Source organism: Monopterus albus, unplaced genomic scaffold (genome assembly GCF_001952655.1).
Source record: "Monopterus albus unplaced genomic scaffold, M_albus_1.0 scaffold89.1, whole genome shotgun sequence".
NCBI classification, from domain to species: domain Eukaryota; kingdom Metazoa; phylum Chordata; class Actinopteri; order Synbranchiformes; family Synbranchidae; genus Monopterus; species Monopterus albus.
In genome coordinates this window covers 456,210-482,532 of record NW_018127969.1, presented here as the reverse complement: position 1 = coordinate 482,532, position 26,323 = coordinate 456,210, and the positions used below count along the sequence as shown (strand labels likewise).

General features: G+C 41.0%; 1 protein-coding gene, 1 long non-coding RNA gene and 1 other non-coding gene across 4 annotated transcripts in view; 2 read left to right on the top strand and 1 right to left on the bottom strand.

Annotated features, from left to right (window-relative positions):
- Positions 1-19,341, top strand: part of LOC109964421 (probable G-protein coupled receptor 22) — a 20,732-nt gene extending 1,391 nt beyond the window's left edge. The window contains exon 2 of the mRNA XM_020607717.1: positions 15,136-19,341. Within this exon, the coding sequence (XP_020463373.1) occupies positions 15,208-16,893 (1,686 nt within the window). The 5' untranslated portion in view covers positions 15,136-15,207 and the 3' untranslated portion in view covers positions 16,894-19,341. The remainder of the gene's footprint in view (positions 1-15,135) is intronic.
- A 470-nt stretch (positions 19,342-19,811) lies between these two features.
- On the bottom strand, positions 19,812-25,149 carry LOC109964501 (uncharacterized). 2 transcript variants are annotated; one of them, XR_002275517.1, is made up of 4 exons: positions 25,067-25,149; positions 24,082-24,273; positions 22,557-22,645; positions 19,812-20,244 (listed from the first exon to the last, which is right to left on the bottom strand). It is a non-coding gene; the product is annotated as an uncharacterized LOC109964501 (long non-coding RNA). The 2 variants fall into 2 exon arrangements; XR_002275516.1 differs by lacking the exon at positions 19,812-20,244 and having other exon boundaries at positions 21,920-22,645.
- Positions 25,150-25,326: 177 nt separating this feature from the next.
- trnaf-gaa (transfer RNA phenylalanine (anticodon GAA)) lies at positions 25,327-25,399 on the top strand. Its single transcript has one exon. It is a non-coding gene; the product is annotated as a tRNA-Phe (tRNA).
- The last annotated feature ends 924 nt before the right edge of the window (positions 25,400-26,323 follow it).

The window sequence follows — 26,323 nt, the reverse complement described above, 5'->3', positions numbered from 1 at the left end:
ATACATATTTTTTATGTTTAAAATAGAGGCAATTGCACATGAAAAGGATCCTGGTTTTCAAATGGATAGTTCTTATGCATATTAAACAAACGGTGCGCTATGTGGTGGCGGGACAAGACCGTCCAAATCTGTTCTGATACCGGACTAGAGGCGACAAGCATCATCTCATTGTCGGAGCTGCACTTAAGACGGGCTTGAAAGCACCGTCCGGACTTATCACCGGTGTATTTTAATTGCTTGTCTGCATTTTCGGACCTGAAGTGACTGATATGGAGGACAAGATCCTTCAGCAGTTCCTGACCATTTTGGCTTTCTTGTCCTATGCAGTAACAACCAAGACGACACATGTATTAGAGAGGAAAAGAAATTCCAAACGTGCTGATTGGCGAAAATAACACATTTATGATTTGTTTTTATCCAAGGAGCCTAGAGTAATTGTGATCCTATACATCTCCCATTTTTCAGGGTCCCACAGTGACTGTTGATGTGCTTCAGTCACATGGATGCGCCACGCTTTACACCAAGGTGGCCCGTTTGATCATTTCTTAGAGCAATGGCTCAGTTCACCAGCAAATGTTCTTACACGGTTATCTGACCTGCCATAACCCCCTAAGACCATGATTTCAAATGATTGTTTATCTGGACTCTAATGCATTTTCCCTCCATTATTCTGGGAAAGCAGTGCCGTCGAAATGTATCTTTTAATAGCTTGATAGAAAATATGCATTTCTTCCACCTAACTTGTGGTTTTTGTAAAATCTGTAACATGACTGCTGACAGTATTCCTAAAGCTCTCAGATATCGTAAATAGTAAGGTTTTGAAGTCTACAAGTACAGTTGCATTTTGCAGCCATGTCTCTTCACGTGTTTGAATATGGAAGGTTGTGAAGTGATCCTATGTGATGTTCTTCCTCCTGAACACTGGCGCAAAGCGACAAACTGCCTGGTTAAGCTCATGGTTCCAGTTAGTTTTAAACTGCAGCCCGTGTGTAATTCATTTCATTGCACGTTACAAATGTAATTTTTGGGATCAGGTGCAGCAAAATGTTTTATTGATAGCATGATGATTTGGCCACGTGACTGCGCGTCACAGTTGTAAGTTTTTCTCAATCAAAGGCGTTTAATATGAACTTATGTTGCTCACTGTGCTCGTTGTGTTCCCTTGCGACATTTACTGTATTCTCTCACATTATTATAATCCCACCCTCACATATCTTCAGAATTCTCTAATTCTTTCTATTCACTGGTAACAACACTAAGGCACCAACTTCCCGAACTGGCCTAAAATGCTGATGCAGTATTATTGCTTAGTAAGTAGATTATGTAATTTGTGAATAAATGGCAGATTATGGATACATAAGGGAATACTGTAAGTAATGGTAAAAACCAGAGCTGTCAAAGAAACTGACCACATAACACCTAAACTTTATTGATCCTTGGTGTAAAATTCACAAGCTACCCAGCAGTAATTCAAATTATAAGCAGATCAGGTCGTTAAAATTAACTCTGCCTTTACCAGCTGCAGCATTAAATGTGATGTGCACAATAATACCTCAGTAATTCTAATAAACTAATATGATGTACATCAATGTAAACGCTGCCATTCTACATAATGTGTGCTTTTACCTTTGGCACTTTAAGTATATTTGATGCTATGTACTTTTATTTAAGTAACATTTTGAATGTCAGACTTTTAACAGAGTATTTTTACACTGTGGTCTTTTCACTTTTACATAGGTAAAAAAAAAACCTAACACCTTTTTCCACCACTGGTAAAAACTAAATTTAAAGGGGATGGTACTGCAAGATAATGCAACTTCTTTTTACAAAAAAGTTTTTCCATTTTATTGCTGATTGTCCCCTCATTTTACTTTTATGGTGATTGCAGTTTTCTTTTTCAGGACTGTCCTCCCCTTTTATGAAGAATCTAAGTACAAGAAGATTAAAAATAGTGATGTTTCCTGCTTGTTTTGTGTGGTTGTGCATATGTGTGTGCATGTCTGAAAGCTGTTAACTTCTCTTATCCATGTAGAATCCCTGCTCATCTCATCACAGATGGACAGTTGTCTTACCTGTTTCCACTCACTCTCATGGTGGCGGCCTGTGTGTTTGCTTTGCATGTGGGTCATTGTCTGTTTGCGTCTGAGCATATACTTGTAGAGAAGCTTTGAGGCCGATGGTGGGGGAATATTCCATCACTCGTGTCAGTAGATGCTGAAGTGTAGTTGAAGGAAGCTGTCATATTTTGTCTTAGCACAATGTGCAAAGGACTACTGTACCTCTGATCTGACATGTTGAAGTCTTACAGTAACAGCACTGCAGAGGACATAGTCAGTGTGTTGTTGGGGTGGCTTTTAAAATTGATGTGTTAGGTTTACAGTTAACGATGCCAAAGCTGCATTACCAATTTGCATACATTTTATAGGTCTGTATTTTACAGTTGCTTCTAACAGAAAAGGTTTGTTTTTCACTCGTAATAGAAATCTTTTAAGCTGTTAAGCTAATAGACTATATCCTGACTGTAAAACTTTGCCTAAACAAATGTTGGCATGGCAGATGTTGAGTATGGACAAAATCCCAATGCAGTTACTAGAAACAGTTGGATAAAAGCCTCTAGCAACAGGCTTTAACAGCGGATCTCAACTGTATTTAAGGAGTTTAAGCTAATTAGAGCAACATTTTGATTTGATTGGCCACATTCTTTGTAATGTGCTTAGCTGACCCAAGCCAAAGACTTACCTCGCAAACCTTTGTGCTCTTTCTAACATGAAAGTGCACACGTCCTTGCACAAAATCATCAAAGGTACCAAACAAGAAGCAACCTCTGAACAAACATAATCAACAGACAGATAACTGCTTTGCGTGCAGCTGTGTTGATTATTGATGGCAGAGATTGCTCATCCTTCTTGCCATTTCATTGTTATTCACCGTGTGAAATTAAATGCACCGTACACTTAATTCCCTAACCTGATATAGTTCCAATGTTCCTTAAAGTGTGTGAGTACATGGAAACAGGTGTGAAGCAGAGCTCAGCTCTAGGTAGGCCAAACACAAGAGGATGATACTAAAAGAGAAAACGGAGGGAACAATAAATCATTAGAAGAGCAGAGTGAGTGACCACAGTTAAATAGCCAGAGCAGGGAAACAGAGGCACTTGGAAGAAAACGCCCCTATACAAAGATTTTATAGGCTCAGTGCAGCCACCCACTTATAGAACAGGAATGCAGCTTCTTTTTTTGTTTGTCTTACACAGCATATTGATGTATGTTTTTAATATTGCATTGAAACATTTGTGTTTGCATGTTGCTGTGGCATCTGCTGCATTAACTGAAAGCTGATGGACATAAAGCGTAGGTGTAAAGAAGAGTAGATTTGACACCACAAGCAGTTAGGATGTGCCTTATTTACTTTGCCCTTTGTAATGCTTTTCTTATGTGTGTTGGTCATCCCCTCCCTCAGGTTGGGCCTCTGTATGTCATTAGGTTGTGATAGTACAGATGCCTGCAGTGATGCTCTCCTCTCTCTGCCAATAATATGCTGCCTACAAGAGATTAATGGCATTAATTGGTCTCTAACTGTCTTGCGGCATTAAATAGTTTAATAATTTTAACCTGTTGACTTCAGTTTTTGTACCCCATCAGTTCTACTAATTCCTTTGCTCTTACTCCATTGCCTTCAGATTTCCATTTAGTTTTCTGTCCTCTTCATGTGCTCTCCACTTCTCTGGTGTCCATGGACAATGAGCCATGAGTTTGTTTCAGATGGCTGTAAAACCAGGGGTGGATCCAGGCCCAAGGACAGAGGGGCACTGACACCAGCTGAAACTGACTCACAATGGCGCCCCCAAGGGGTGTCCAGGGGGCACATAGCTCCCACCCTAAGATCACTGGCCACCCCAATGCCTATTGTTTTGATCAGAAGCTTTGCAGCTTTAAGTTTCTGCCTATATGTTGGGATGAGATGGACCATACAGTGATCAGAGAGGCCGAGGGCTGCATAGGAGACAGAGCGATAGGTGTGTTTTGTTACCATCTGGCAGTGGTCCAATGTGTTTTTGTCCCTGGTGGGACAACTAATGTGCTGTCTGTATTTGAGCAATTTGTGGGTGAGATTTGCTCTGTTTAGTGGGGAGTCTGGATGTTTCAGTTCCATGCTAGTTATCTGTTCAGCCAGGTGCTTTAGTGTGCTAGCATGGGCCTGTGGTGTTATATACTGTACATCCGACCAGAATGAATGACAGAAATTCTCTGGGAGATTAAATGGTTTGCAGTTGATGAAAAGAGTCTCTAAATCTGTGTTGCAAGTTCTTTCTAACACTGTGACATCTTTCCACCAACCTTCATTTATGTAGAAGCAGATTCCACCTTCTCTCGTTTTCCTGGATAACTCCATTGTGTAATCTGCTCTGTATACCTGAAACCCCAATATTTGTATTGCACTGTTTGAGATGGAGTCATTGAGCCAAGTCTCTGTGAAGCATAGAGCAGCAGAGTGTGCAAAGGCAGATGTAGTCCAGTTGAGTTCATCCATTTTTGTTGGCTAAAGAGCGAAGATTCGCTAGATGGATAGATGGGTGTGGTGTCCAGGTCCCTCTCTGTCGTAACTTAACCAAGGTCCCCACTCAGCAGATTCCACCTTCTCTCGTTTTCCTGGATAACTCCATTGTGTAATCTGCTCTGTATACCTGAAACCCCAATATTTGTATTGCACTGTTTGAGATGGAGTCATTGAGCCAAGTCTCTGTGAAGCATAGAGCAGCAGAGTGTGCAAAGTCAGATGTAGTCCAGTTGAGTTCATCCATTTTTGTTGGCTAGAGAGCGAAGATTCGCTAGATGGATAGATGGGTGTGGTGTCCAGGTCCCTCTCTGTCGTAACTTAACCAAGGTCCCCACTCTCTTCCTTCACTGGCATTTTCTCCAAGCCCCATAGAGGGCTGTTGCCTCTCTGACCAGAATGCCCACACAGCTTTTTACACTAGAAAAAACAGGAGAAAAGGTGTTCAGAGTTGTGTGATGTTTAGTAGCTCTTCTCTGGTCACAGTAATCTGGAATGGTTGTTGGCTAGAGAGCGAAGATTCGCTAGATGGATAGATGGGTGTGGTGTCCAGGTCCCTCTCTGTCGTAACTTAACCAAGGTCCCCACTCTCTTCCTTCACTGGCATTTTCTCCAAGCCCCATAGAGGGCTGTTGCCTCTCTGACCAGAATGCCCACACAGCTTTTTACACTAGAAAAAACAGGAGAAAAGGTGTTCAGAGTTGTGTGATGTTTAGTAGCTCTTCTCTGGTCACAGTAATCTGGGATGGGTTGCAGAAGACTGAGAAAAAGAGGAAAAACAAGGAACACATGAGATCGCGTGCTGCCAAGGCACCACCATTACACAAAAAAAGTTATATGGGGGAATTTATTTGGTAGGCCTGAAGGATACACACATAGTAATTAAAAAACCCACCATTCAATCAGTGCATCTTATACAGAAAGCATGTACAATAAATTGTGAACACCCAACGTATCCCAATGGGGATTCGTTGATTTCATTTCCATTTTCTAACTGCAGCTTTTAGACCTATTGGGCTGTAACTCTTGAAATTAATTTTCCATATGAGGGAAACATGTCAGCAAAAACAAATTAATGTATGAGTCAGACTATACTCCTCAGTGACCATGCGGACTGCCGTGTGATCACATCATCAGGGTTATTCTTTTAGACTTTTATGAGCCACAGTAGACATGATAACTGTTTTCACAGGCTGTGTAGTACTTCACGGGAAGTAAATTAAATTTCATGTGTAAGATCAGCATACATTATCAGCATCTCCAATTTGATGTTGTTTGTGTGTGTGTATGGTGTATACATCTTTAACAACTAGTCATGTGTCTGTTTTACGTTTCAGGATTTATTATGAGCAGTTTTCCACAACAATGGCTATGTACAGTGTAGCAGTACAGGCATGTGCAAAGGGTCAAAGCTTTTTCTTCCTCAACATGTTGTGAATATTGACATGTACTGTATATGTGATAGACATAGCATCACCATTTTCCTCCACTGTGCAAAAGTGTAGCCTGCACAGTAGTGACCAGAAGTGGAGTGACCATATCAAATGACCAATTAAAGCTGTCAAAGAAACTAAAATACACCTTTTTTTTAATAATCGGATAATTAAAACACATAAATTACTACTTGTACACAAATCAGCATGATAATATCTACCAAAAACCACAGAAGTGACCTCTGGGAAAAATTTATTTGATATGTACTTTGAGATTCTAATGTGGCTCATGTGCCATCCACTAACACAGAGGAGGTGGGATTTATGACCTATACTACAACCAGCCACCAGGGGGCGGTCAAATTTTGGTGGCTCTACTAATGGGAATTTGCTTGTCCATCATTTTTACAGCCACTGGTTGTGAGATAGGCCGGTTTGATGCTTTGTCAACAGAGCAGCATTGAAGTGGCCACAGACTCTGACTATTTATTCACAATACAAATCGACACAGCTGGGTACAGCACACGGGCTACTTCATTTTGACAACTGCATTCAGACAATCCATTAACGTCAGATGATGAGTGCTGTTGAAACAGAGAGACGGAGGGAGACATTGCTAATCACAACCAATCACGTCAGAGCACATAAGGAATGTAGGAGTTATTACTCGTATAATACAAATATAATGAGCGCTGTGATGTCGCTCCATTTTATCCTGTTGTATTGTCTTACCATCATTATTACTAATCATTGCTATTCTGTTCAGTAGGCCGGTGTTCAGCCTTCCAAAGCGCTCATTTAGGTAATAGTCTCCGCTCTGACTCAGCTTTACTTCATTTCGCCAGCTTTCACACTTGATTTTGATTTCTTCTTGTTTTGAAGAACTGTGATTGCTTTGCAGCCCTGATTAGTGCATATTGATGGGTGGTGCATGTAATAGCAAAATTACAGGCTTGGGACATCATAGCCGAGTATAGGATACTGAGGAGTGGCTTTAATGAATGGTGGAGGCAAATGAAATCCACAGAACACACTGTCAGGTGGTAATGATGCCTAACACCTTGTGGACCAGAGCTGTCAACAGACCAAACTCCTCTTTCTATACTGAGGTGTGCCTATAGATTACAGGCTGTGATAATTAGCATGCCTAATGTAGATTCTTTATGTTCTAGTAGCAGCTTGTCAGAAATGTGGGACATAAAGTGACTCAACATATGAGTTTTTATTTCTTCTACAGTACAATGTCTCATGTGACAGTAGTGTGAGAGGCTACCTGCACTGTTTCTTTATGAATTTAAGGAATAGTCAGGCCAGACTATCTGCAGGTACTGTGATGTGTAAATAAAGCAAAGAGCCACGTGCTGGCTGTAAGATGGATGATGCAGAGGGGAGGTGATGCCTGTGCAAAGGGGACTATTCAAAAGAGAGATGGATAGAGGTAGGGAGCGGGGGCAAACATTTCCTTCCAGCGAGCACACAACTCTGCATCCATCTGTACACCCCTAAGTCCCGCTCCCATCCATCACTCCTTCACTGCTCCTGCCTCCTGTTTGTATCTTACCTCCCATCACCTCCATCCCTTTCTCCCTAACTTGTCTCAGAAATAACTTCAGATAGGATTCAGCAGTTTCTTATGCACACAGGATGTCATTGACCTCAGATAGCCATCCAGCTTCTGCTGTATCTGTGAAGAGCACATGGACAGGGAGCGTGTGCCGAGACGTGGGCTGGCGGTGGGTGGCTGTGTGGGCGGGTGGCGGTTAGTGATACACTGCGGACTACACGTTGTGCTTTTGTGTGTCTTTGGCAAGCTTGGCAGGAGTTGTGATAACCCAATTAAAAAATTTACTTTGTTAAGTGTTACTTGGCCTCACATAGAGAGTAGCCGTGTTGATTGTGTTCTCACATTCAAAGTACATTTCTCTCCTTCAGTTCCTGAAGTTATCCTGATCAGAAGCATGTTGAGCTTATTGAATGTGATGTGTTGTTAGTCAGTCCAGGATCATTTGTCAGAAGCTGGCCAGGGATTCTGCTGCCCAGCTGGTGGCTACTTGCTGTTAGTGCTGTTGAATGGATTGAGTAGGAATATTAAGTTGTTGATCGATTGTCTCACTGCAGACTTGAGGAAAACCTAAGACAGCCGTGAGTCAGTGTGCTGCATGCACCATTGTCCTATTTGCCTTTTGTCTTTTCCCTCTTTCTCTTCTTCACTCTCCTTTATTCCTGTCTCTCCCTTTAGTTTCCCTTTCTTTCCTAAATGTCAACTTTTCGTTTCAGTTCTATAGAATCAAAGAGGTAAAGCTTCTTTCTAGTCTCAGCATTTTGTACTGACATTTTACAGTCGAAGGGAAAGAAAATCCATCAAAGATGAAATAGGAAACAGCTTCTGTATAGATGCACCATCATTTTTGTACATCTGCAGTCAGATACAGTGCATTCTTTAAAAAAAATGTTTTTCAGTTATCTGAGTAAATGGGCACAGCTCAGTACCACAGCATCTCCTTTGCCCAAGATGAAATTTTTGGGGGGGAGTAAGTATTATATATCTGGTTTGGTTATTGTTGTTAACTTAATGCAAACAGAACTGATGAAACCCATCCCTGGACTCAACCATGATCCATTAGAGACTTACAAAGGAGCTGAATAACTGCCAAAGGGACAGACTAACTCAAAGCAATCATTATGGATATGATAAGTGATTTAGAATAGAAATGCAGCTGGCACTGACTTCTGCACGACGTTTTTACACTCTCTGAAATATGCAAACTGAGCCCCTAAAGTTTTATATAGGACATAGGCTTTGTTTACATTTAAATAATTGGCAAACCCATGTGTATCAACCACATTGTCTAGATAGCCTATAGGACTGAGGTGAAAATGGGAGCATACCCTCAGGCTCAGTGCAAGATCAGCACTTTCAAATAGCAGCTGGTTGAGACCCTGGTAAGGGCCAGGTTTAATAAAGTGTTTCTACCTCATTTCAGACTTACCAGGAATTGTGTGTGTGTGTGGGGGGGGCTTTGTATTACTTACATCATGAGGACCGAAACCTGTTAATACACTCACACTGTGGGGACTCAGCAATCCTCATGTGGACCAGAAGCTAGTCCCCACAAGGAAATCACTGAATTTTAGAGTGGCAACATGATTTAGGGTTAGGATGAGGTTAGGTTAAGTGTTAGGGTCAGGGTTAGGTGTTAGGTAAGTACTGGTTATGGCTAAGGTTAGAATACGTCTACAGCAAATGAATGTAAGTCAATCTAAAGTCCCCACAAAGAATGAAAACACAGTGTGTGTGTGTGTTTCTTAAACAGGTGCACTGGCACAGTTCCCCTGTCATCTGATGTACATCTGTGAAATAAGTGATGTCCATTAAAAGAGAGAATTACACAAATGACACTGTAGTATATTTACTAGCTGATGTGGTCTGTGCGCTGCTGTTTTGTGTGGAATAATCTCTAGTTCTAAAAAGCAGGTTTCAATATTGTAAATTGTAGTGTGGAAGCTAAGAAAAAAGCAGATAAAGTGCAAGATTGGATGGAATTAAGAAACATTCATTAAAAGCAGTGGAAAAGAGAACAGTCTTTAGCTTGGTTTTAAAAGTGGCTACAGCTGAGGCACAACTAAGCTCTAATGGAAGCTGGGTCCAGCTGTGAGCGGCATGATGGCTAAAAGCACTTTCACCTTGTTTAGTTCGAACTCTGGGCACCACTAGCTGACTAGTCCGTACAGATCTGACACACAGACAGGCTTGTGCTCAGCAAACATATCTCTAATGTATTTTGAGCCCAGACCATTGAGAGACTTGTAGACAATAAGTATGGTCTTAAATTGAATTCTGTATTTAACTGGAAGCCAGTGCAAAGATCTGAGGACTGGAGTAATGTGTTCTCTCTTTTTGGTGTTTGTCAGTATTCTAGCAGCAGAGATGCTTTGCCACTGTGTTGATGGCAGTCTTTTGTAAAGTGCATTTTGCTGCCATTATCTTGGGAGTCCAGAGAGACAGCACTATCTGTAACCCCTTTTACACTGCCCATTCAAGCCAGGAGTTTGGTGCCAGTTTTCTACCATGCTGTCCTGTATAAAAAGTATGGTACCAGCATGGTGGGTCTGTGTTGACATGTGACATCTAATGCTTCATCCGCTCTGATTTGAGCATCTGCCTGGCCAGTTGCTCTGTCTGGTCCTTCTGTTGTGGCTGCAACCACAGCTTTTTTTTTTTTTGTGCAAATTAAATCTATGCTCCTACTATTTAAGTACATTAGTCTGAGCCTCGCTCAAGACCGACAGCATGTACACTGAAGAGATTGTCCATCCTCATCTTCTGACATAATCTATCACTGTACTAATGTCAGACATTATTGTCAAAAAAATAAAATACCTCATGTTGTTTTAGACACTCAGACATGTCTGCTGTTTGGTTTGTGCTGGCCAGAGGTAATTTAGCACCTGGCAGGAAACGTTTCACCAGGAGAAAAAACTAAATACACAGATAGTTTAAATTGCCTGAAAAGTGTGTGCATGATTGCAAGAAAGGGCGAAATGTTAGAAAAGAGAGTGAAAAACGGACAGTGACAGACTCTTCTCTAGTATTTACCCTTTGTTATTGTGAAAAGGGACTTGTCATCTCCAAACCAACACCTATAATAGCCCTGACAGCAAGGTCCGGGAAATTGTGTCAGTTTGTCGTTGTTTTTTGGAGCATAGTGCAGAATGTACAACAACTGAGACACTAGATTTGATGAAGACACCTGCAAAGCCAGAGTAAAATCTATGGATCATAGATGCTCACTTGATTCCACACTGACCCAACTATCCCCACATTATTTAGCTTTCAGTACTTGATTGTGAACAACTTGATTGTTGACTGAGAACGGGGCACAGGAACTGGCCAAAAGCAATTTAAGACTGTGATGGAAATAGTCATCCGTGCTCACTCAGCAAAACTCAACTAAAGCTTTAAAAATTGAGCTACAGATTTGTTTGTCTTCAGAGCTGTCAGAAAGCCTGTAAGGCTTCTTACAGTTTAATGTCTGTTTGTTTGGTTATTGTTTGTTTTGCGGTGCATGCCTTAAGCATTTTATGTCCATTTCCCTTCTGTCTGACTTGTCAGTCACAGATTGGGTGTAATATGTGGTGCCAGTGCTTCACCTCGTTTACAGCTACAGTGGGTACGGAAAGTATTCAGACCCCCTTAAATTTTTCACTCTTTGTTATATTGCAGCCATATGTTAAAATCATTTAAGTTCATTTTTTTCCTCATTAATGTACACACAGCACCCCATATTGACAGAAAAACACAGAATATTTGACATTTTTGCAGCTTTATTAAAAAAGAAAAACTGAAATATCACATCGTCATGAGAATCTTATTTCTCACCATCTTGGAGTCCTTCAGGTGTTTTTTAGCAAACTCCATGTGGGCTTTCATGTGTCTTGCACTGAGGAGAGGCTTCCGTCGGGCCACTCTGCCAAAAAGCCCCGACTGGTGGAGGGCTGCAGTGATGGTTGACTTTCTACAACTTTCTCCCATCTCCCGACTGCATCTCTGGAGCTCAGCCACAGTCATCTTTGGGTTCTTCTGTACCTCTCTCACCAAGGCTCTTCTCCCCCGATAGCTCAGTTTGGCCAGACGGCCAGCTCTAGGAAGGGTTCTGGTCGTCCCAAACGTCTTCCATTGAAGGATTATGGAGGCCACTGTGCTCTTAGGAACCTTAAGTGCAGCAGAAATTTTTTTGTAACCTTGGCCAGATCTGTGCCTTGCCACAATTCTGGCTCTGAGCTCTTCAGGCAGTTCCTTTGACCTCATGATTCTCATTTGCTCTGACATGCACTGTGAGCTGTAGAGTCCTATATAGACAGGTGTGTGGCTTTCCTAATCACGTCCAATCAGTATAATAAAACACAGCTGGACTCAAATGAAGGTCTAGAACCATCTCAGGGATGAGCAGAAGAAATGGACAGTTAAATATATGAGTGTCACAGCAAAGGGTCTGAATACTTATGACCATGTTGTATTTTCTGCTGCTACAAGTTTTTCTCCTGCTTGTATAGTACAATGATTAGAGCTAAAGCATTACAGCAGACTGCAGAGCACTGACATGGACTTCTATGTAGCTTGTTTCTCAGTTACCAGGACCACAAATTGTATAAGAGTTATCTGCAGCCTTAAATCAAACTGAATATGAACAGTTCACCCTCAAAGATGCAAACACTGGTGATCATTAGAAAACTTACCTTAAAATCATCACCCTTTCTATACATTGAAATTTTCCTCTTCTCTGTATCCCTCCCAGGGCGGATATAAAAAATTTTGGACGGGGTGTCCAGGCTGAGCCACAGACTCTAAAAGGGGTGGCACATTTAAAACACATAAAAAATAAATTAAATCCCTCGCTTTATGATATAGTCAACCATACACTATTAAGAATCAAGTTCTTTATTTTGTGTAAAAATGTCACACACAGTGCTTTCTTTGGCTAACGTCTCTCGCTCCTTATTTACTCCAGGCCGGAGACATCGCTGCTGCAAATCATGCCAAGTCCTCCACAACAATGCAATCAGAGAAATGAATGCAAATATCATGCTGCATGCATGATATAAAATAAAACTAATTTATAAAGCAAAGAAAAAGGTTTGTGCTTCAGGCAACAATTTCATAGGTTTTTTTTTTTCATTCATTAACACTAACAAACATCACATTTTGTCTCTGGCAGGGGTGGCACCAGTGGTGGCCAGTCAGACTGTGGAAGTGGCCAGGGTTGGCTCTGGCCATGTCTCTCTGTAAAAACCAAAATACCATGGCTGTTTGCATCACTTAATATTTCATCACAGAGCACTAAGTATCCATTATCACAATACTGTGGTTCATTGTTTCTCTCTATTCTCTCACAGAATAGTATAAACTACTCTTGCTGAAATGTGTTGAGTCTGCTTATTTCATTACTACACAATCATCTGTTTGTAATTATTGGCAGGACTGTTAAGAGGAACAGATGGTGGCCTGATGTCTGATGAGACTGATCAAATCAATGACTGTATAATTCCAGTCCTAATTTTATTAAAAAAGAACTGAACATGTCTGTTTTTCACCCATGGCTAATAAAATTTAGATTACAGCTGACTGATGTGCTTCAACATTTCTTACATTTACAAAGTTATTTATTGAGCTATATGCTCTCAATTCTTTCCCTGATTAATTTACAGGTGCACTTCAAACAGCTCTCACGTGAGCTGGGAGACTCTTACTGGTCAAAGCAGAACTGACATGTATGGTGTCACTGTGCTTGTTATAACATGAAGAACAACATAAAATGTTCTTTGGTTTGCTTCACGATCCTCTAAAGCACCATGTTGCCCACCATTTTGAGCAAAAGAGTGTAACTATTGATTTTAACAACACTACAAGGTTAAGGCCCCCTGAAGATTGCTCACTGTAACTTGTCCCAAACATGGGGTGTATCTATACACGTTTACTCCTAGGACCATGTCTGTGAAATCAAATGATCTTGCTGTAATTTTGCATCCCAGAGGCCAGAGGCCATATTTCTTTTGTCAGTTCAATACTTTTTTAGACTGGGATAGCAGAAACACAACTACTAAAGTTGGATCTATTTTTTTAAAACACTACTTTGCTCACATAATAATACTGTGGTGTGTTCCAAGTAAATAAACATAAAGAAAACCAATTGCAGTTAGTGATAAACAGAAGCAATAGAGCCAATTCACTCACTATCATTTTATGCAACCCTCAAAATAAGAGCACAGGTATCTGTGATAGGATGAGATAGAAGGATGTTTGTGTGCCCCCTTGCCTCGGGCTTGTTAAATTGGCAGATCAATGATGCTTTAAATCAATGTTCCAGCAAAACTGCAAAGCCTGTGGAACCCATTAGTGGATTAAGATAGACCACTGTTCCACACTGAGTCCTGTTCTGCCTGCAGGTCCTTTTCACATGACAAATGGGAGGAAAAACTGTGAAATAAAACAAAGGGAAACGGGCATATGAGTGGGTGAGAGCAAAAGCTGTGGTGGAGGAAAGCTTGACAGCAAAGACTGGGGTCAACAGTAAGGACACACCTGTAGCTCTCCTTCATCTAGAGTCAGGAAATAGTCTTGTTTCTTACTGTAGACATGGGGTCTTCTCTGAAATCAACCAGCACTTTGTATGTTTTTTTTCCAAGCACAGGAGAAAATCCTGGCAGCCATGAATAGCATGTTCTACATGCAAAGTAGTCTGTCTCAGCCAGTAAGCAGAAAAGGCAACAGAGTAGGAAGGCATGTGAAGGATGTAGGAGAAATGGGGGTTGTGGAGAGAGGATGCCAGTGGAGCTGGTCTTTCTCTGATAGCATTGTTTATGTGCCACTGTCTGTAGATTATTGATCCATTCATCTTCATTACATCTTCCTGTGAAAACTATTAACTGCTGCTGCCCTCAGTTGGATGCCTGCTAAGTTGACATGCACTGCACAATCTCTTTACCAGTCCACTAATGTCCCTGTTACCTCCCCTCTTGGAACTAGAAGCTGACAGTTTTATAATAATAATAAAAAAAAAGACAGAGGATCAGACCTAAGGATCTTATATTGGCATTTAGTGGATTTGGGCTGTTGATCATGGAGGTACAGGTAGGTAATAGAATATCACTGCCATCGGTACAGGTGTGGTTGGTTCTGTCTGCTTTATCCTGAAAGCCTCATTTCTGACCCATATATTGTATGTTGCATAAGAATGAATCAAACATCCACCCCCTCATGCTCATTTGAAGCATGGTTACATTTTTGCAACAGAATTCAGCATTGTACAGTATATGAAGTAGAAGCATAGTTGGGCTCTCCTACCTGCAGATGTCCCCCGAGAAACATCCTGCACCAACTCCTCCCCCTCAACCACTTCTACTCATAGGAAGATAAACAGCAGTAGTTTCAGCTGCACCCCATGACTCTAATCGATTGGCAAGATCACTTCAACCTCACTGTGACAAGTTTTACTTGTACTTGATGTACAGTGTTATTTTTGAGTAAATATTGTTGCCTTCTGAACTGCTTGATCTTTCTCTGTCCTCTGTCTGTACATGTCCTCCTCTTCTCCTTTCTATTTCTTTTTTCTTGGCCTTCATCTTCATTTCTGTCTCATTTGAACTGAAGGACAAGGAGAAACAGAACATGGTCTACTGTGGCGGCTGCTGTTGCTATGTGTGAAGGAGTGCTGTGGCGTCAATGGAGACCGAAGGCTATCGTGACCTCCTGGAGACCAGCGATGGTCAGGGGGTAGGCCTGCTGGATAGAGTGGGTGAGGTGGGTGTGGAGGAGGGCTGGAGCACACCCTATCCTCTGGGCTTCCAGGTGTCTTTGACCACCGTGCTGATGCTGGAGCTGGTGCTGGGCTTCAGCAGCAACCTGACCGTACTTGTGCTTTACTGTGCCCAGTCCAACCTGGTGGATTCAGTCAGCAACCTGGTCACAGTCAACCTCCATGTGCTGGACATACTGGTCTGTGTGCTGTGTCTGCCGCTGACTGTGGCCGTGATCCTGCTACCAGCTAATGAAAGTGGAGTCGGCAGCCTGGCCACGCTGTGCTGCTTTCATGAGGCCTGTGTTACATTCACCAGTGTGGCCACAGCAGTCAATGTGCTGGTGATAAGTTTGGACCGTTACGACATCTCAGTGCGTCCAGCCAGTCGTCTGTTGACTCCCCGGCGTGCAGTACTGCTCCTGGTAGCGGTGTGGGCTGTGTCTCTTGCTGTGTTCTTCCTGCCCTTTGTTGAGGGGGACTTCTTCACTTCAAGGGCTGAGGATGAGGATGACGAGCCTGAAAGGCAGAACAATGACTTGGACTTCACCACTGGACTGAGTCCCACATTTTCCTCCCTATCTCCTTCCTTATTCCCCTCAATTCACCCCTCCTTCCCTTCACATCACCTGCCTCCAGTATGGCAGAATAGGACATTACTATGTGTTGGAGGGCAGGGGTATTACACAGGCCTGGCTATGTATTACCACTTGTTAATCCAAGTGCCCTGCTTCTTTGTTGCTGTGGCTGTCATGTTGTTCACCTACTCCAGGATCCTACAAGCCCTCAACATCCGCATTGGTTCCCACATGATGAGGAGTTCACGTTCAAAGGACTCTACCTGCAGGATACGCTGCAGGAGACAGAAGAGGAAGAACCTCAGCCTGCCTAGAGAGGGAGTATCTTCAAACCAGAACCAGAACCTCAGCCATCCTCCCCTTATTCCTTCTCCAACCCCTACACCAACATCACCTCCTCCACTCTCCTCCATGCCCCAAGGGATGTCTGACAGTGGAGCAACAGTGACTACTGTCAGTACTGCTGCCACCACCCCCATCGCAACCACACCAGCCACCCCTGCTTCTCCAACACCAGCTTCGGCCTCAACCCAGACCCGTGCCACCACACCACTGCCTGCCTCCTCCATGGGTGTCCAGGCCTCAGTTTCAGCAATCATAGCCCTGAGGCGGGCAGTGCGCAGACACAGGGACCGCCGTGAACGTCAACGCCACGTCCTAAAAATGTCCCTAATCATCATATCCACCTTCCTGGGCTGCTGGGCCCCTCTGTCTGCAGTCAATGTTCTGATCCTGTGTTTGGGTCCCAGTGACAGCCTGGTACGGCTGCGTCTCTGCTTCTTGGCAATGGCTTATGGAACTACCATTTTTCACCCTCTGCTCTACGCTTTCACAAGGCAGAAACTGCGTCGCGCCTTCAAAACACGTGTCAAGAAGAGAGTAGTGTCCCTTCTGCAGGTGGACCCAGCTCCCAGTGGGGGGGCAGTTATTCATAACTCCTGGGTGGAGGGGGGAGGCCCGAGGAAGAGTCGCAAGCCACGGGGGGAAGCAAGTGATGGCACGGATCGATGCCTCACAGAAGCAGTGAGGGAATGAGGCTGGTCTTCAGTGTGTGTGTGTGTGTATGTGAGTGTGGGTGTGAATTTGAAGAATTGTATGTATCTTACCAATTTGCTAGAGATGAATCCTGTCGACATGGGTGTGAGAAAAATGAGAGCCAGTTAGTTTAAATAGGTCAAGACGAATCCCGTGACCTCTGGTTCCATGCAGATGTGGGGATAGATAAGTTTGGAGCTGTAATTAGGCCCAGCTTTCTGTCCTCCTTACAATGATCCTCATTAGTCCATTTCCTGACTGAAAATGTGGCCATTAGGTCTCCTTGGCAATACTGGCCAAACATTATGACATCTCCATAGCCATGGTTATACTGAAAATACTAGTGTGCACCACATGTGTGAGGTTAGATGACAGCAAATGCAAATATGATTGTTCTTGTGGGCACTTTCAGTTTGCATGTGCATCCACACATGCACAGATAAACATAAACATACATACAGTACAAACACTTACACATACATAGGGCTTTATTTTCCTGAAACAGGGCACAAAGGCATGTCTAAACCCCAGGGGAAGGTGCGTATTGGTGCGTCCAACAATCTTTTGGTATTTTGGTGACAGCAAATTCTGGCAGATCAGTTGTAAATGTAAGGGTTTACTTTAAGTTGGTGTGGCCATTAGAATACATCTGTCCATGTGCTTCCTAGCCTAGACTGTTCTAAGGAAAATTGCCATGTATGTACCTGTGTTTGGGATAAAATGCGCTCTGAGCAGTCTTTAACACAAACACAAATTATGAGCACCAAATTTGCACTCAATGCGGCATCAGCTGCACCTCTCCCCGCACTGCAGTGTGGGTGCATTCATTCATGGCAGGTAAATACCAAACACGCCAATGTGCAAAAACAGACCTATGCCCGAGGCAAACTTCAAAAAGAGAGTTTGAAGCTATGCTGACTTTGCGTTGGCAGGAAAATAAAACCCCAACACTTATTGCACACTGATCTATATTTGGTCATTATCTGTGAAAGCACACAATATCTACCTGCACAGATAATCTCAGTGAGGAAAAAAATAGTAATTGAAGTTTATATTTCTCCTTCTTTCCCTTATTTTTCATGCCTTAATTGAGTTATTAATATATTTGCATGGTGCTGAATGTCCTGCTGTACGTTTACAACAATGTATCAGAGTGAACATGTTGTTACATACTGTATATGAAATAGCAGATTAATAGAAGGTAAATGCAAGCAGTGAGATTCAAAGTTTACAAGTTCACACACCAGAAAACTGCAAAAAACTGATTTTGTTTCCACTGAGCACCATATTCTAGAAGAATGTGTGCAATTTAAAGATAAAAGGCATGACTTTTTTTTTTAAACATAATCTAACAGTTATAGGTAAGGATGTTTGTGTGACTGTGGTTTGCATATATGCATATATGCATGTGTGTTTGCGTGTGCAACATGGGGTGTGGCTGCATAAATTAATGAACAAGTGTGTGCATCCAAGATTATGTGCAATAAACTATGGGCAAAGCAATGACCCCTAGGATGTGAACAAAGAGAATGTGAACACAGAATAGTTTTTTCTATTTATGCTTTAGATTACAGGGGGAAGAGAGAGAGGGGACTTAGTCTTCTGATTAACAGCAGGAGGCCACTGGGCATAATATAAAACTAATTATGTGGAGCAGTTGTAACTATGTGTATATGACAGGCCACTGTAATATTACTGAAACTGTATCACTTCGGTTTTAAAGCGGAAATCAAAGGGCAATATTTTGTGAAAACCATTAGCACTGTCTCTGTAGTCAACACTGGTACTAGTGTCCTAAACCAGAGAAATGATAACATGCAAAAACAACCACTGACATGGGGCATCTCATGTTACAGTAGCTGTTTGTTGATCTGGAGGGCAGAGTCGCTGTTTTTGGATGGCACTTACAATGACTGCAGAGACAGACCTCTGTCAGCTTCTCGACCGAGTCCTGACTGGTTACATCATATCTGTGTCTCTCTTTCTCCTCAGGGCTTCATGTCGCATTTCTAGATGTGCTTTACATAAACCACTAAACCAGCCCTCAAACAACTATTCTGGACATGTATTATGGGTGTCACAGTAGGTAAAGTTTTATGTCATAAGTAGATAGAGTACACTTTGAACTTTGTATGGACTGGGAGAGATCCTTGAGCTTTGGGTTGTCTCCTCTTTCATCTCACCCCTTTTACACTATTTGTGAGCCAGACAGAAGAAAAATAATTCTTGTGTATTCATGTATATTTTTCAGGGATGTAAATATTGAAGTGTATGATTTGGGGTTTACTCCAAAAAAATCATTAAAACTTCTTTGGTCACAATCATCTGCCGGACAGAAAATCAGCTATTGTGATAAAGTTCGAGTGAGCTGGAAAGTTACTGTGAAGAGAAGATACATGTAAATGTATTTGTGTTAATATGTGTACTGTATATTTATGATCATGTGTATAGAGAAATATTAGTATTGTAAAATATTTATATTATGTGTTATTGTATAGAACAGACTATAATCTGTATTAAAAAGGTGATCTATCTAAAGAATTGATCTATGTCAGTTCAGTGTGTCAAATCATACATTTCATGTTCAGTGCATTTGTTTTTGCTGGTATTTTTACTGATAAATGTAAGTACACAGGAAAAGCCATTATACAACATTTATATGTGTCTGTAGATTTTTTTTTTTTTATCTGTTATATTTAAAAATGTGAAGCCTTTTTAAGAAGTCTGGCTTTCCATCACAAGTACAGCTCTGTATCTACAGGTTTAACGGGGAACTGCATGGATTCTTCCTACTCCAGATTCCTCACTCCATCTCTCATCCTTTGTACCTTACTGCCCGAATCTGAACTTCTTTTGTCAGTTGTCCCTGCCTTTCTGTACATCTCCTGTTTCCACTCCCTGTTTCTTTGATCCCCAAATTTAGAAACTCTGTCCCAGATACTTGCAGTGTTTAGTGCTGACTGTGGTGAACCCTCACTAGTCTCAGCCTCATTGTGATGGGACACCCATGCTAGTCACTAGTACTAAGGAAGATGAAACTTGTGAGGCAGATAAACATCTGTCAAGGCGGTTCAGTCTCTTGATGTCAACACTTAATTGTTTATTTTACCAGAACGATGTGAACAATGCATCTGATGTGTGTGAGTGTTTGTTACAATGTAGACTCCTCCATCCTGCTTGATAATCTCATCAGTCATCTCTTCTTTCATACCCCAGTGTCTTCCCTTGGTTCTCCTTCTCTTTATTTCCCCCAGTATTCATCTCGGTCATCTCTTATCCATATACAGGCTTTTCAGAACAAAGAAAGGAACCGCTGTACTGTCTGTGAAAGAAGGAAAGTCACCTTGGGGGCTGGCAGATGAACAAAAATGTGAGAGAGTGATGGAGAGAGAGAGAGAATGAGAGGGGAGATTAAGAAGATGCTGGCATCCGGACATCATACTGTATGACAACCAAAGGACAGCACTGCATCGCTGCAGAATCCTTTAAGAAAAACAAGAAAAACAAATACTAATGGTAAGTACAGAATGATAGGAATAGGGAGCTCCACACTTTTCTACCACTGATGGCACAGCAGAGTCCCACAATATTGCTCCAGCCTATCATACCGTGAAAATATGTTCATGTTTGGGTATTGTCCAAAAAGCACACAAGTCTGAATGGCCAACAAGGACAGTAAGTATTTAATGTCCCCTCTTTTGTGATTTATGACAAATCATTCAACCTTTTTGACAAAGGTTTTGGCCATTGTTTCAGCTGGATGGATGGCAATATAAAACACACTGGCAGTGCTTTGATAGGTCTGACTGTACTGGTCTCAGATCTTGTAGCGGCCTTCTGATTAGACCAACTGTTATCTGATACTAAGATGTTTAAAGATACAGTTCTGATGTTCAAAGAGCACACTAAATGTAGACTTCTTAGGTAGCTGGAAGGGCATGCTGATTTGTCACAAAACACAAATAATAGGTTATGTATATGTGTATATATAGCCTACCCTTCATACTGTTAGTATGTCAAATATGAAATGTTTGGTAAAATTTATTTTAAATTCACTGCATTTGTGTAATTATACATGGCTATATGTGTCTACATTATGGAGTAGGCCAATGGCATTATAATTATAAATGTTTTATTTAAAAAAAAAAAATCTTGATATCCTAAATTTAATTTCACAGCTACTAGACAACTTTTTTTTTTTAAATGCCTAAAAGGCTATTTAGACTAATCTAATTGAGATAAAGGCCGTTGATAGTGCATCACAACTGCGGCAAGGTTACTAGTGAAATGACCAGTAAAAGCCCACCAAGACGCTGGATTTCGGTCCTGTACGATTTTACTTATAATCTATTGTTATTTTCAACAGTGGTTCACAGTAATGGCAGGCAGCGTTTTAAGATCACCAATGGCGCCACCTTGTGTTCAATTGCAATAACAACTCCAGTTCAACACGGATAAGTAAGGCTCGGTATTTCTCTCATTCATGATTTCTCCACAGCTGTTTTCCATCGTCCTTGCTGTAGCCCATAATGTTATCTTTTCTGTTTCGTGTCATTTGTTCTCTTAATTGATTTAGAACCACGGTAAATCCATGTTTTTCAAGCTAAGGTGACGCCGACCGGTGGCGTTACCAGTGTTCAATTTAGCTGGGGACGGCTATACCGTAAGGAGAAGAAATGTTGAAAAACACACTAACAACACCAAATATACTTATATAAATAACTAAACTAGATCGGGAACAATAGTCTATATAAGGTGGGGGAAAAAGGGGGGAGAAAATGGGGAAGAGAAGAGAGAAAGATTCACAGGATCACAGGTTCGAATCCAGTGCTGGCAAAAATAAAACTCGGCATTTTTTTTTTTGAAAAGTGCTGTGCAGATATTGTGGAGTATTAAATATAATTCCCTGCCCTGTTTTAATGAAACATAAAACAGTGTCACAGATCTTACTTGTATATGATACATTTGTGATACATATACAATATAACACATGAATAGCATATAATCAGATAAATTATGTGTTTGAAACAATTACTGTCCAATGTATTATTTAGTTTATAACATTTAAAAAGCAAAACTATTACCATGGTGCAAAGCAACAAATGTTGCTGAAGGAAACGTACAGAAGCAAGTGAAAATGTAACGGTAAGGACCCAGTTTATGTGCATAAAGAATACAATGTTTAGAGCAGTATTTACAAACACGTCCTAACTCAAAGCAGTAGTGTGAATCAAGATTCATCTCCTTTAAAAATACAGGAACCGATGTTTGGAAATGTTACTGTATGTGTAAAAAAATGTTGTGTTTGATACCCTATCACACGTCACACATATGGTATACGAACAGGTCCATTGGTGTAAACTATACACCAGGAAAGAACAAGAATTAACTTTCAATTAACTGTTAATTCAAATATGGACTAGAGAAGAAATTGAAATTTGAACAGCTGCAGTTCTATGGCAATGAGCAATCACCTGATGAAACCCGTGGGGCCTGATTGTACATAAATACACGCAGTATAAGTTAACATAAAGATGGAGAGAAAATTGGATATAACTGCTATGTCTTAGTATGTAAATGTGTCGCACTGTAAACATAATCTTTATTTGTGGCTTACATGCAATAATAATGTTGATGATTTTACAAATTAGGTTCACATTTACCGTAGTCACTGTCTTTGCGGGACTTGACTTATCTCTGGTGGATGGACCCGTTGTCTGGCAGGAACAATCTGAGAAGCCAGAGAGGATGCCTAAAAAATAAAATTAACATTCATAAGTCAACACACTGAGACACACCTACAAAGAGAGAGAGGGGTAAAAAAAAAAAGAAAAAGAAGAGTTTTGAGTAAAAATGCTAATTTACTTAAATGCTCAAAATGTTATCTATTTTTGATCTCTTTATCAAAAATGGAGTAGTTTGCAAAGTGAATAACAGCAGTAATGATGTTGGTGCTTGAGCAGTCTCAGTTTACATTTACCATAGACATTGCTGGGACATTGCTGTCCCAGGACTGGACACACCACTGGCAGATGGAGCAGCTGTGCCAGATGATGACTCAGCTGCAGAGTGAACTTGTGAACCCATGCCAAATACCAAATGCTAGCATTACATTTTTGGCAATAAACCCACAAAAACATTTCAGCAATCTTGTTGCTGCCTTACAAAATCTAAAGCCTAATCATTTATGAAAAAAGAGATGATGCTCCTGAAACTGGTTAGTTCCTATTATTAGTTGACTTATAACATATAAATGACATGTCAGTGTTTTAGTCACTTAACAACATACCTTGATAACTACTGTAATAAATACTGTAGATTCAAACAGGGCATTATATTATGAGCATTAGGAAATGCTTATATAAAAACGTTGCTGACAATGTCTTGTCAAAGGTTAAAAAAGGGTTTTGAAAGGGGAAACCAGCACTTCCTTTTCTGAGGTTCCTACTGTTGAGGGATTAACATAACATATCTATACTTCGGTTTTGCCTTATTGAATGAAGGATGCCTGAAAATATAGAATCAGAATCTGCTTTATTGACCAGGTGTGTCGGACACACGAGGAATTTGACTGTGGTACATTGGCTCTCAATGTGTATGTACATATCCCCATGGCAAGTAAACAGTAAACCAACATAAGGCTAGTGCAAACAGTGCAAACAATGCAAAATAAGCTGTATAAACAGGCAGTAAACAATGCAGACAGACAAAGGAATGTTCATTGTGAAATGGGATAAATAGGGATAAGGGTTAAAGATAGAGTACTTAAAACTAGACAAGTCTGTATAATCTGTACAATGTATATTTATAGGTGTTGCACTGAGGCTTATTGTCCAGTCATACTGTCATTGGTTAAGTGTTCATCAGAGTGATGGCCCGGGGGAAGAAACTCAGCTTAGAAACTGTCCCTGTGCCTGGTTGTCTTGGTGCACAGTGACCTGTAACCAGTAACCAGTAAAGGAAACACCCCAATGACTGATCTGCTTGAAATAATCTCAAGTCAGTCTCCAGCCAGGAGGTCAACAAGTCTACTCAATACTGGTATCAAATCAGAGTATTAAATCTGAGGATTGCATTCAGCTTTTATTAACAGTTCTTAGTGACTGTTCCCAAATAATGTGAGCTGTCAGTGTGACTGTTTTTTTTACAAACAAAGGAAGTCAACCACAAAATGTCAGTATGGCCGACCTTCACTATCTGGTTGGGTGTATCTGCCTTGTGGTAGTAGAGAAATCCATTACAGACAATGTGACCTGTCCCCTGCCAGTGGAACAGCAGCTGTATCGCCTTAACTGGTGAGGTGGTGGTCCTCTTTGTGAAGCTTTGCAGAGACACATACTCCAGTAGAGTGTCATTATGAATTCCACTGAGTAGGTAGACCTGAAAAATTTAGGCAGATGAAGTGAGTAGGAATTGCCTTGGAAAACTCAGCTTTTAGTTTCCATTCTTGGCTATATTTGTAGTAGTTTTACCACAACCTTTACTTTAGAATACACCCTCTGAAATTCAGTGTTTAAAATGAAGCTCTTGGTTTTTGAATCCACACAAGATCGCAACCTTCAGGCCAAGTGACATAGAAGACGTATTTTCTTATTTATCAGAATGGAAAACACATTAATCTAAAAGTGCAGCTTGACCATTTACTGTAAGTGAAGTTACCTTGGCATTACCTTGGCAGAACGCATTGTTCTATCTGCAGACATAATAATAAAGAGCTGTTTTACAGAATTGAGAAACATTAACTGAATAATGTTACAAAAGCAATGTGACAGATTCAATACCAGCCATAAACTAGTCAAATTGGCATTATTATAACCTATTATTATTAGCTGTTCTGTATCGTGCAGGTGCCTTTTAGTAGGTTTCAAGAGTTAACATCAAGTGTACTAAATGACATTAAACGACAGCAAACATACAGTACAATGCTGTTAACAAATGAGCAAAACATATGTCGGTGTGTCTTCTGATATCATAGTTATATGTAAAACATTTTAAACTGTTTTGTAACTTAACGTAATAATAAGGTTATGTATTAATAAAGTGGCGGTTCGCTCGAACACACACAGTAGTAGCTTCATGTTAGCGTTAACTTCACGTTCATGTAAAGAGCCACTTTCTCAGTGGTATCAAACGTTAAACAAAGTTTGGACACAGAAGGATAATTGTTACTTACGGTTCTTGTGGTTCAGCAACTCTAAGTTTCCCGTAGCGATGAAAGAAACAAAACATGCGGACCGTTACTAAGGTGAAAAATGGACAGCGTTTCGTGATTGGTAGTAGAAAGATGGACTCTGGCATGTGATTGGCATTTGAAAGATAGACCTGGATATGTGGTTGGCTGAATTTACACAGACTCTCGGCTGTCAGGTAATATATATATATATATATACAAATGCTTTTATATATCAAAATCACCCACTAGTATACATGCGCGCCGAAATAGCTCAGTTGGGAGAGCGTTAGACTGAAGATCTAAAGGTCCCTGGTTCGATCCCGGGTTTCGGCAGCGGGGTTGACTTGTTTTGTCCTTTTCCACGACTCTTCAACATAAATATGGATCCATATAAATTCTCATTACTCATGGAAAAACCCTGCCACTGATGCTCTTAATGCAGCTATGGATAAATAATTCAAAGTTTTACCTGGGTTAATGTCTGTATTACAGCATATGTGATCTCTTAAGAGGAATACTTTTTCAGAGTTCTTTTATTTTCATATCGCAATGCTACCATTTGAACGTCAGTTAACTGCACCCGAAACTGCGCCTACTGTTTAGTGCCGACCCGCAGCGTTGGAGTTAAGGAGTCAGGTCCCTTTTTGTCACGACAAACGTTAGTCTATTATGAGATTTTTCCCCGTAATTAAAACATGTGGAAATAAGTTCTACAAAATCCTTTCCGTTGTAAATACAATGCGCATCACAGTAGGCCTAATGATTTAATAATCACGATAAAAGACCTCCTAATGACGAAATCTTGAATACTACTTCATAAACCTACGGAAGTCATAATCACCTAAAAAGGTCTCTCTTTTTTCTGTGAATGTAGATCAGGCTGTGGTTGTACTGGGCAAATTCCCGGTCTAAGTGTGTGTGTAGGCTACCTACCACTGTGAATGTGATCAGGGCTCTCCTGTAGAGGAGACACTAAACTGGATAAATAAAGTTTAAGTAGTAAACGTACTTCCATCTGCAGCTGACCCGATATTACCACTAGAAAACTTTTATCAAACATGGATGTCATTGTTTACAGCTAAAAGGAAGCAGTTCAGATGACTTACCACCAGGGGGCGATCTTGTCCAGTAAATCATTGAGCAGCAGACTCGCTTGATGTAAAGATTAAAAACAAGCAGTGATGATGTCATACATTTAGTCAAGTACTGTGCTTGAGTACAGTTTTGAAGTATCTGACTGTTTTCACTTTTTGATAC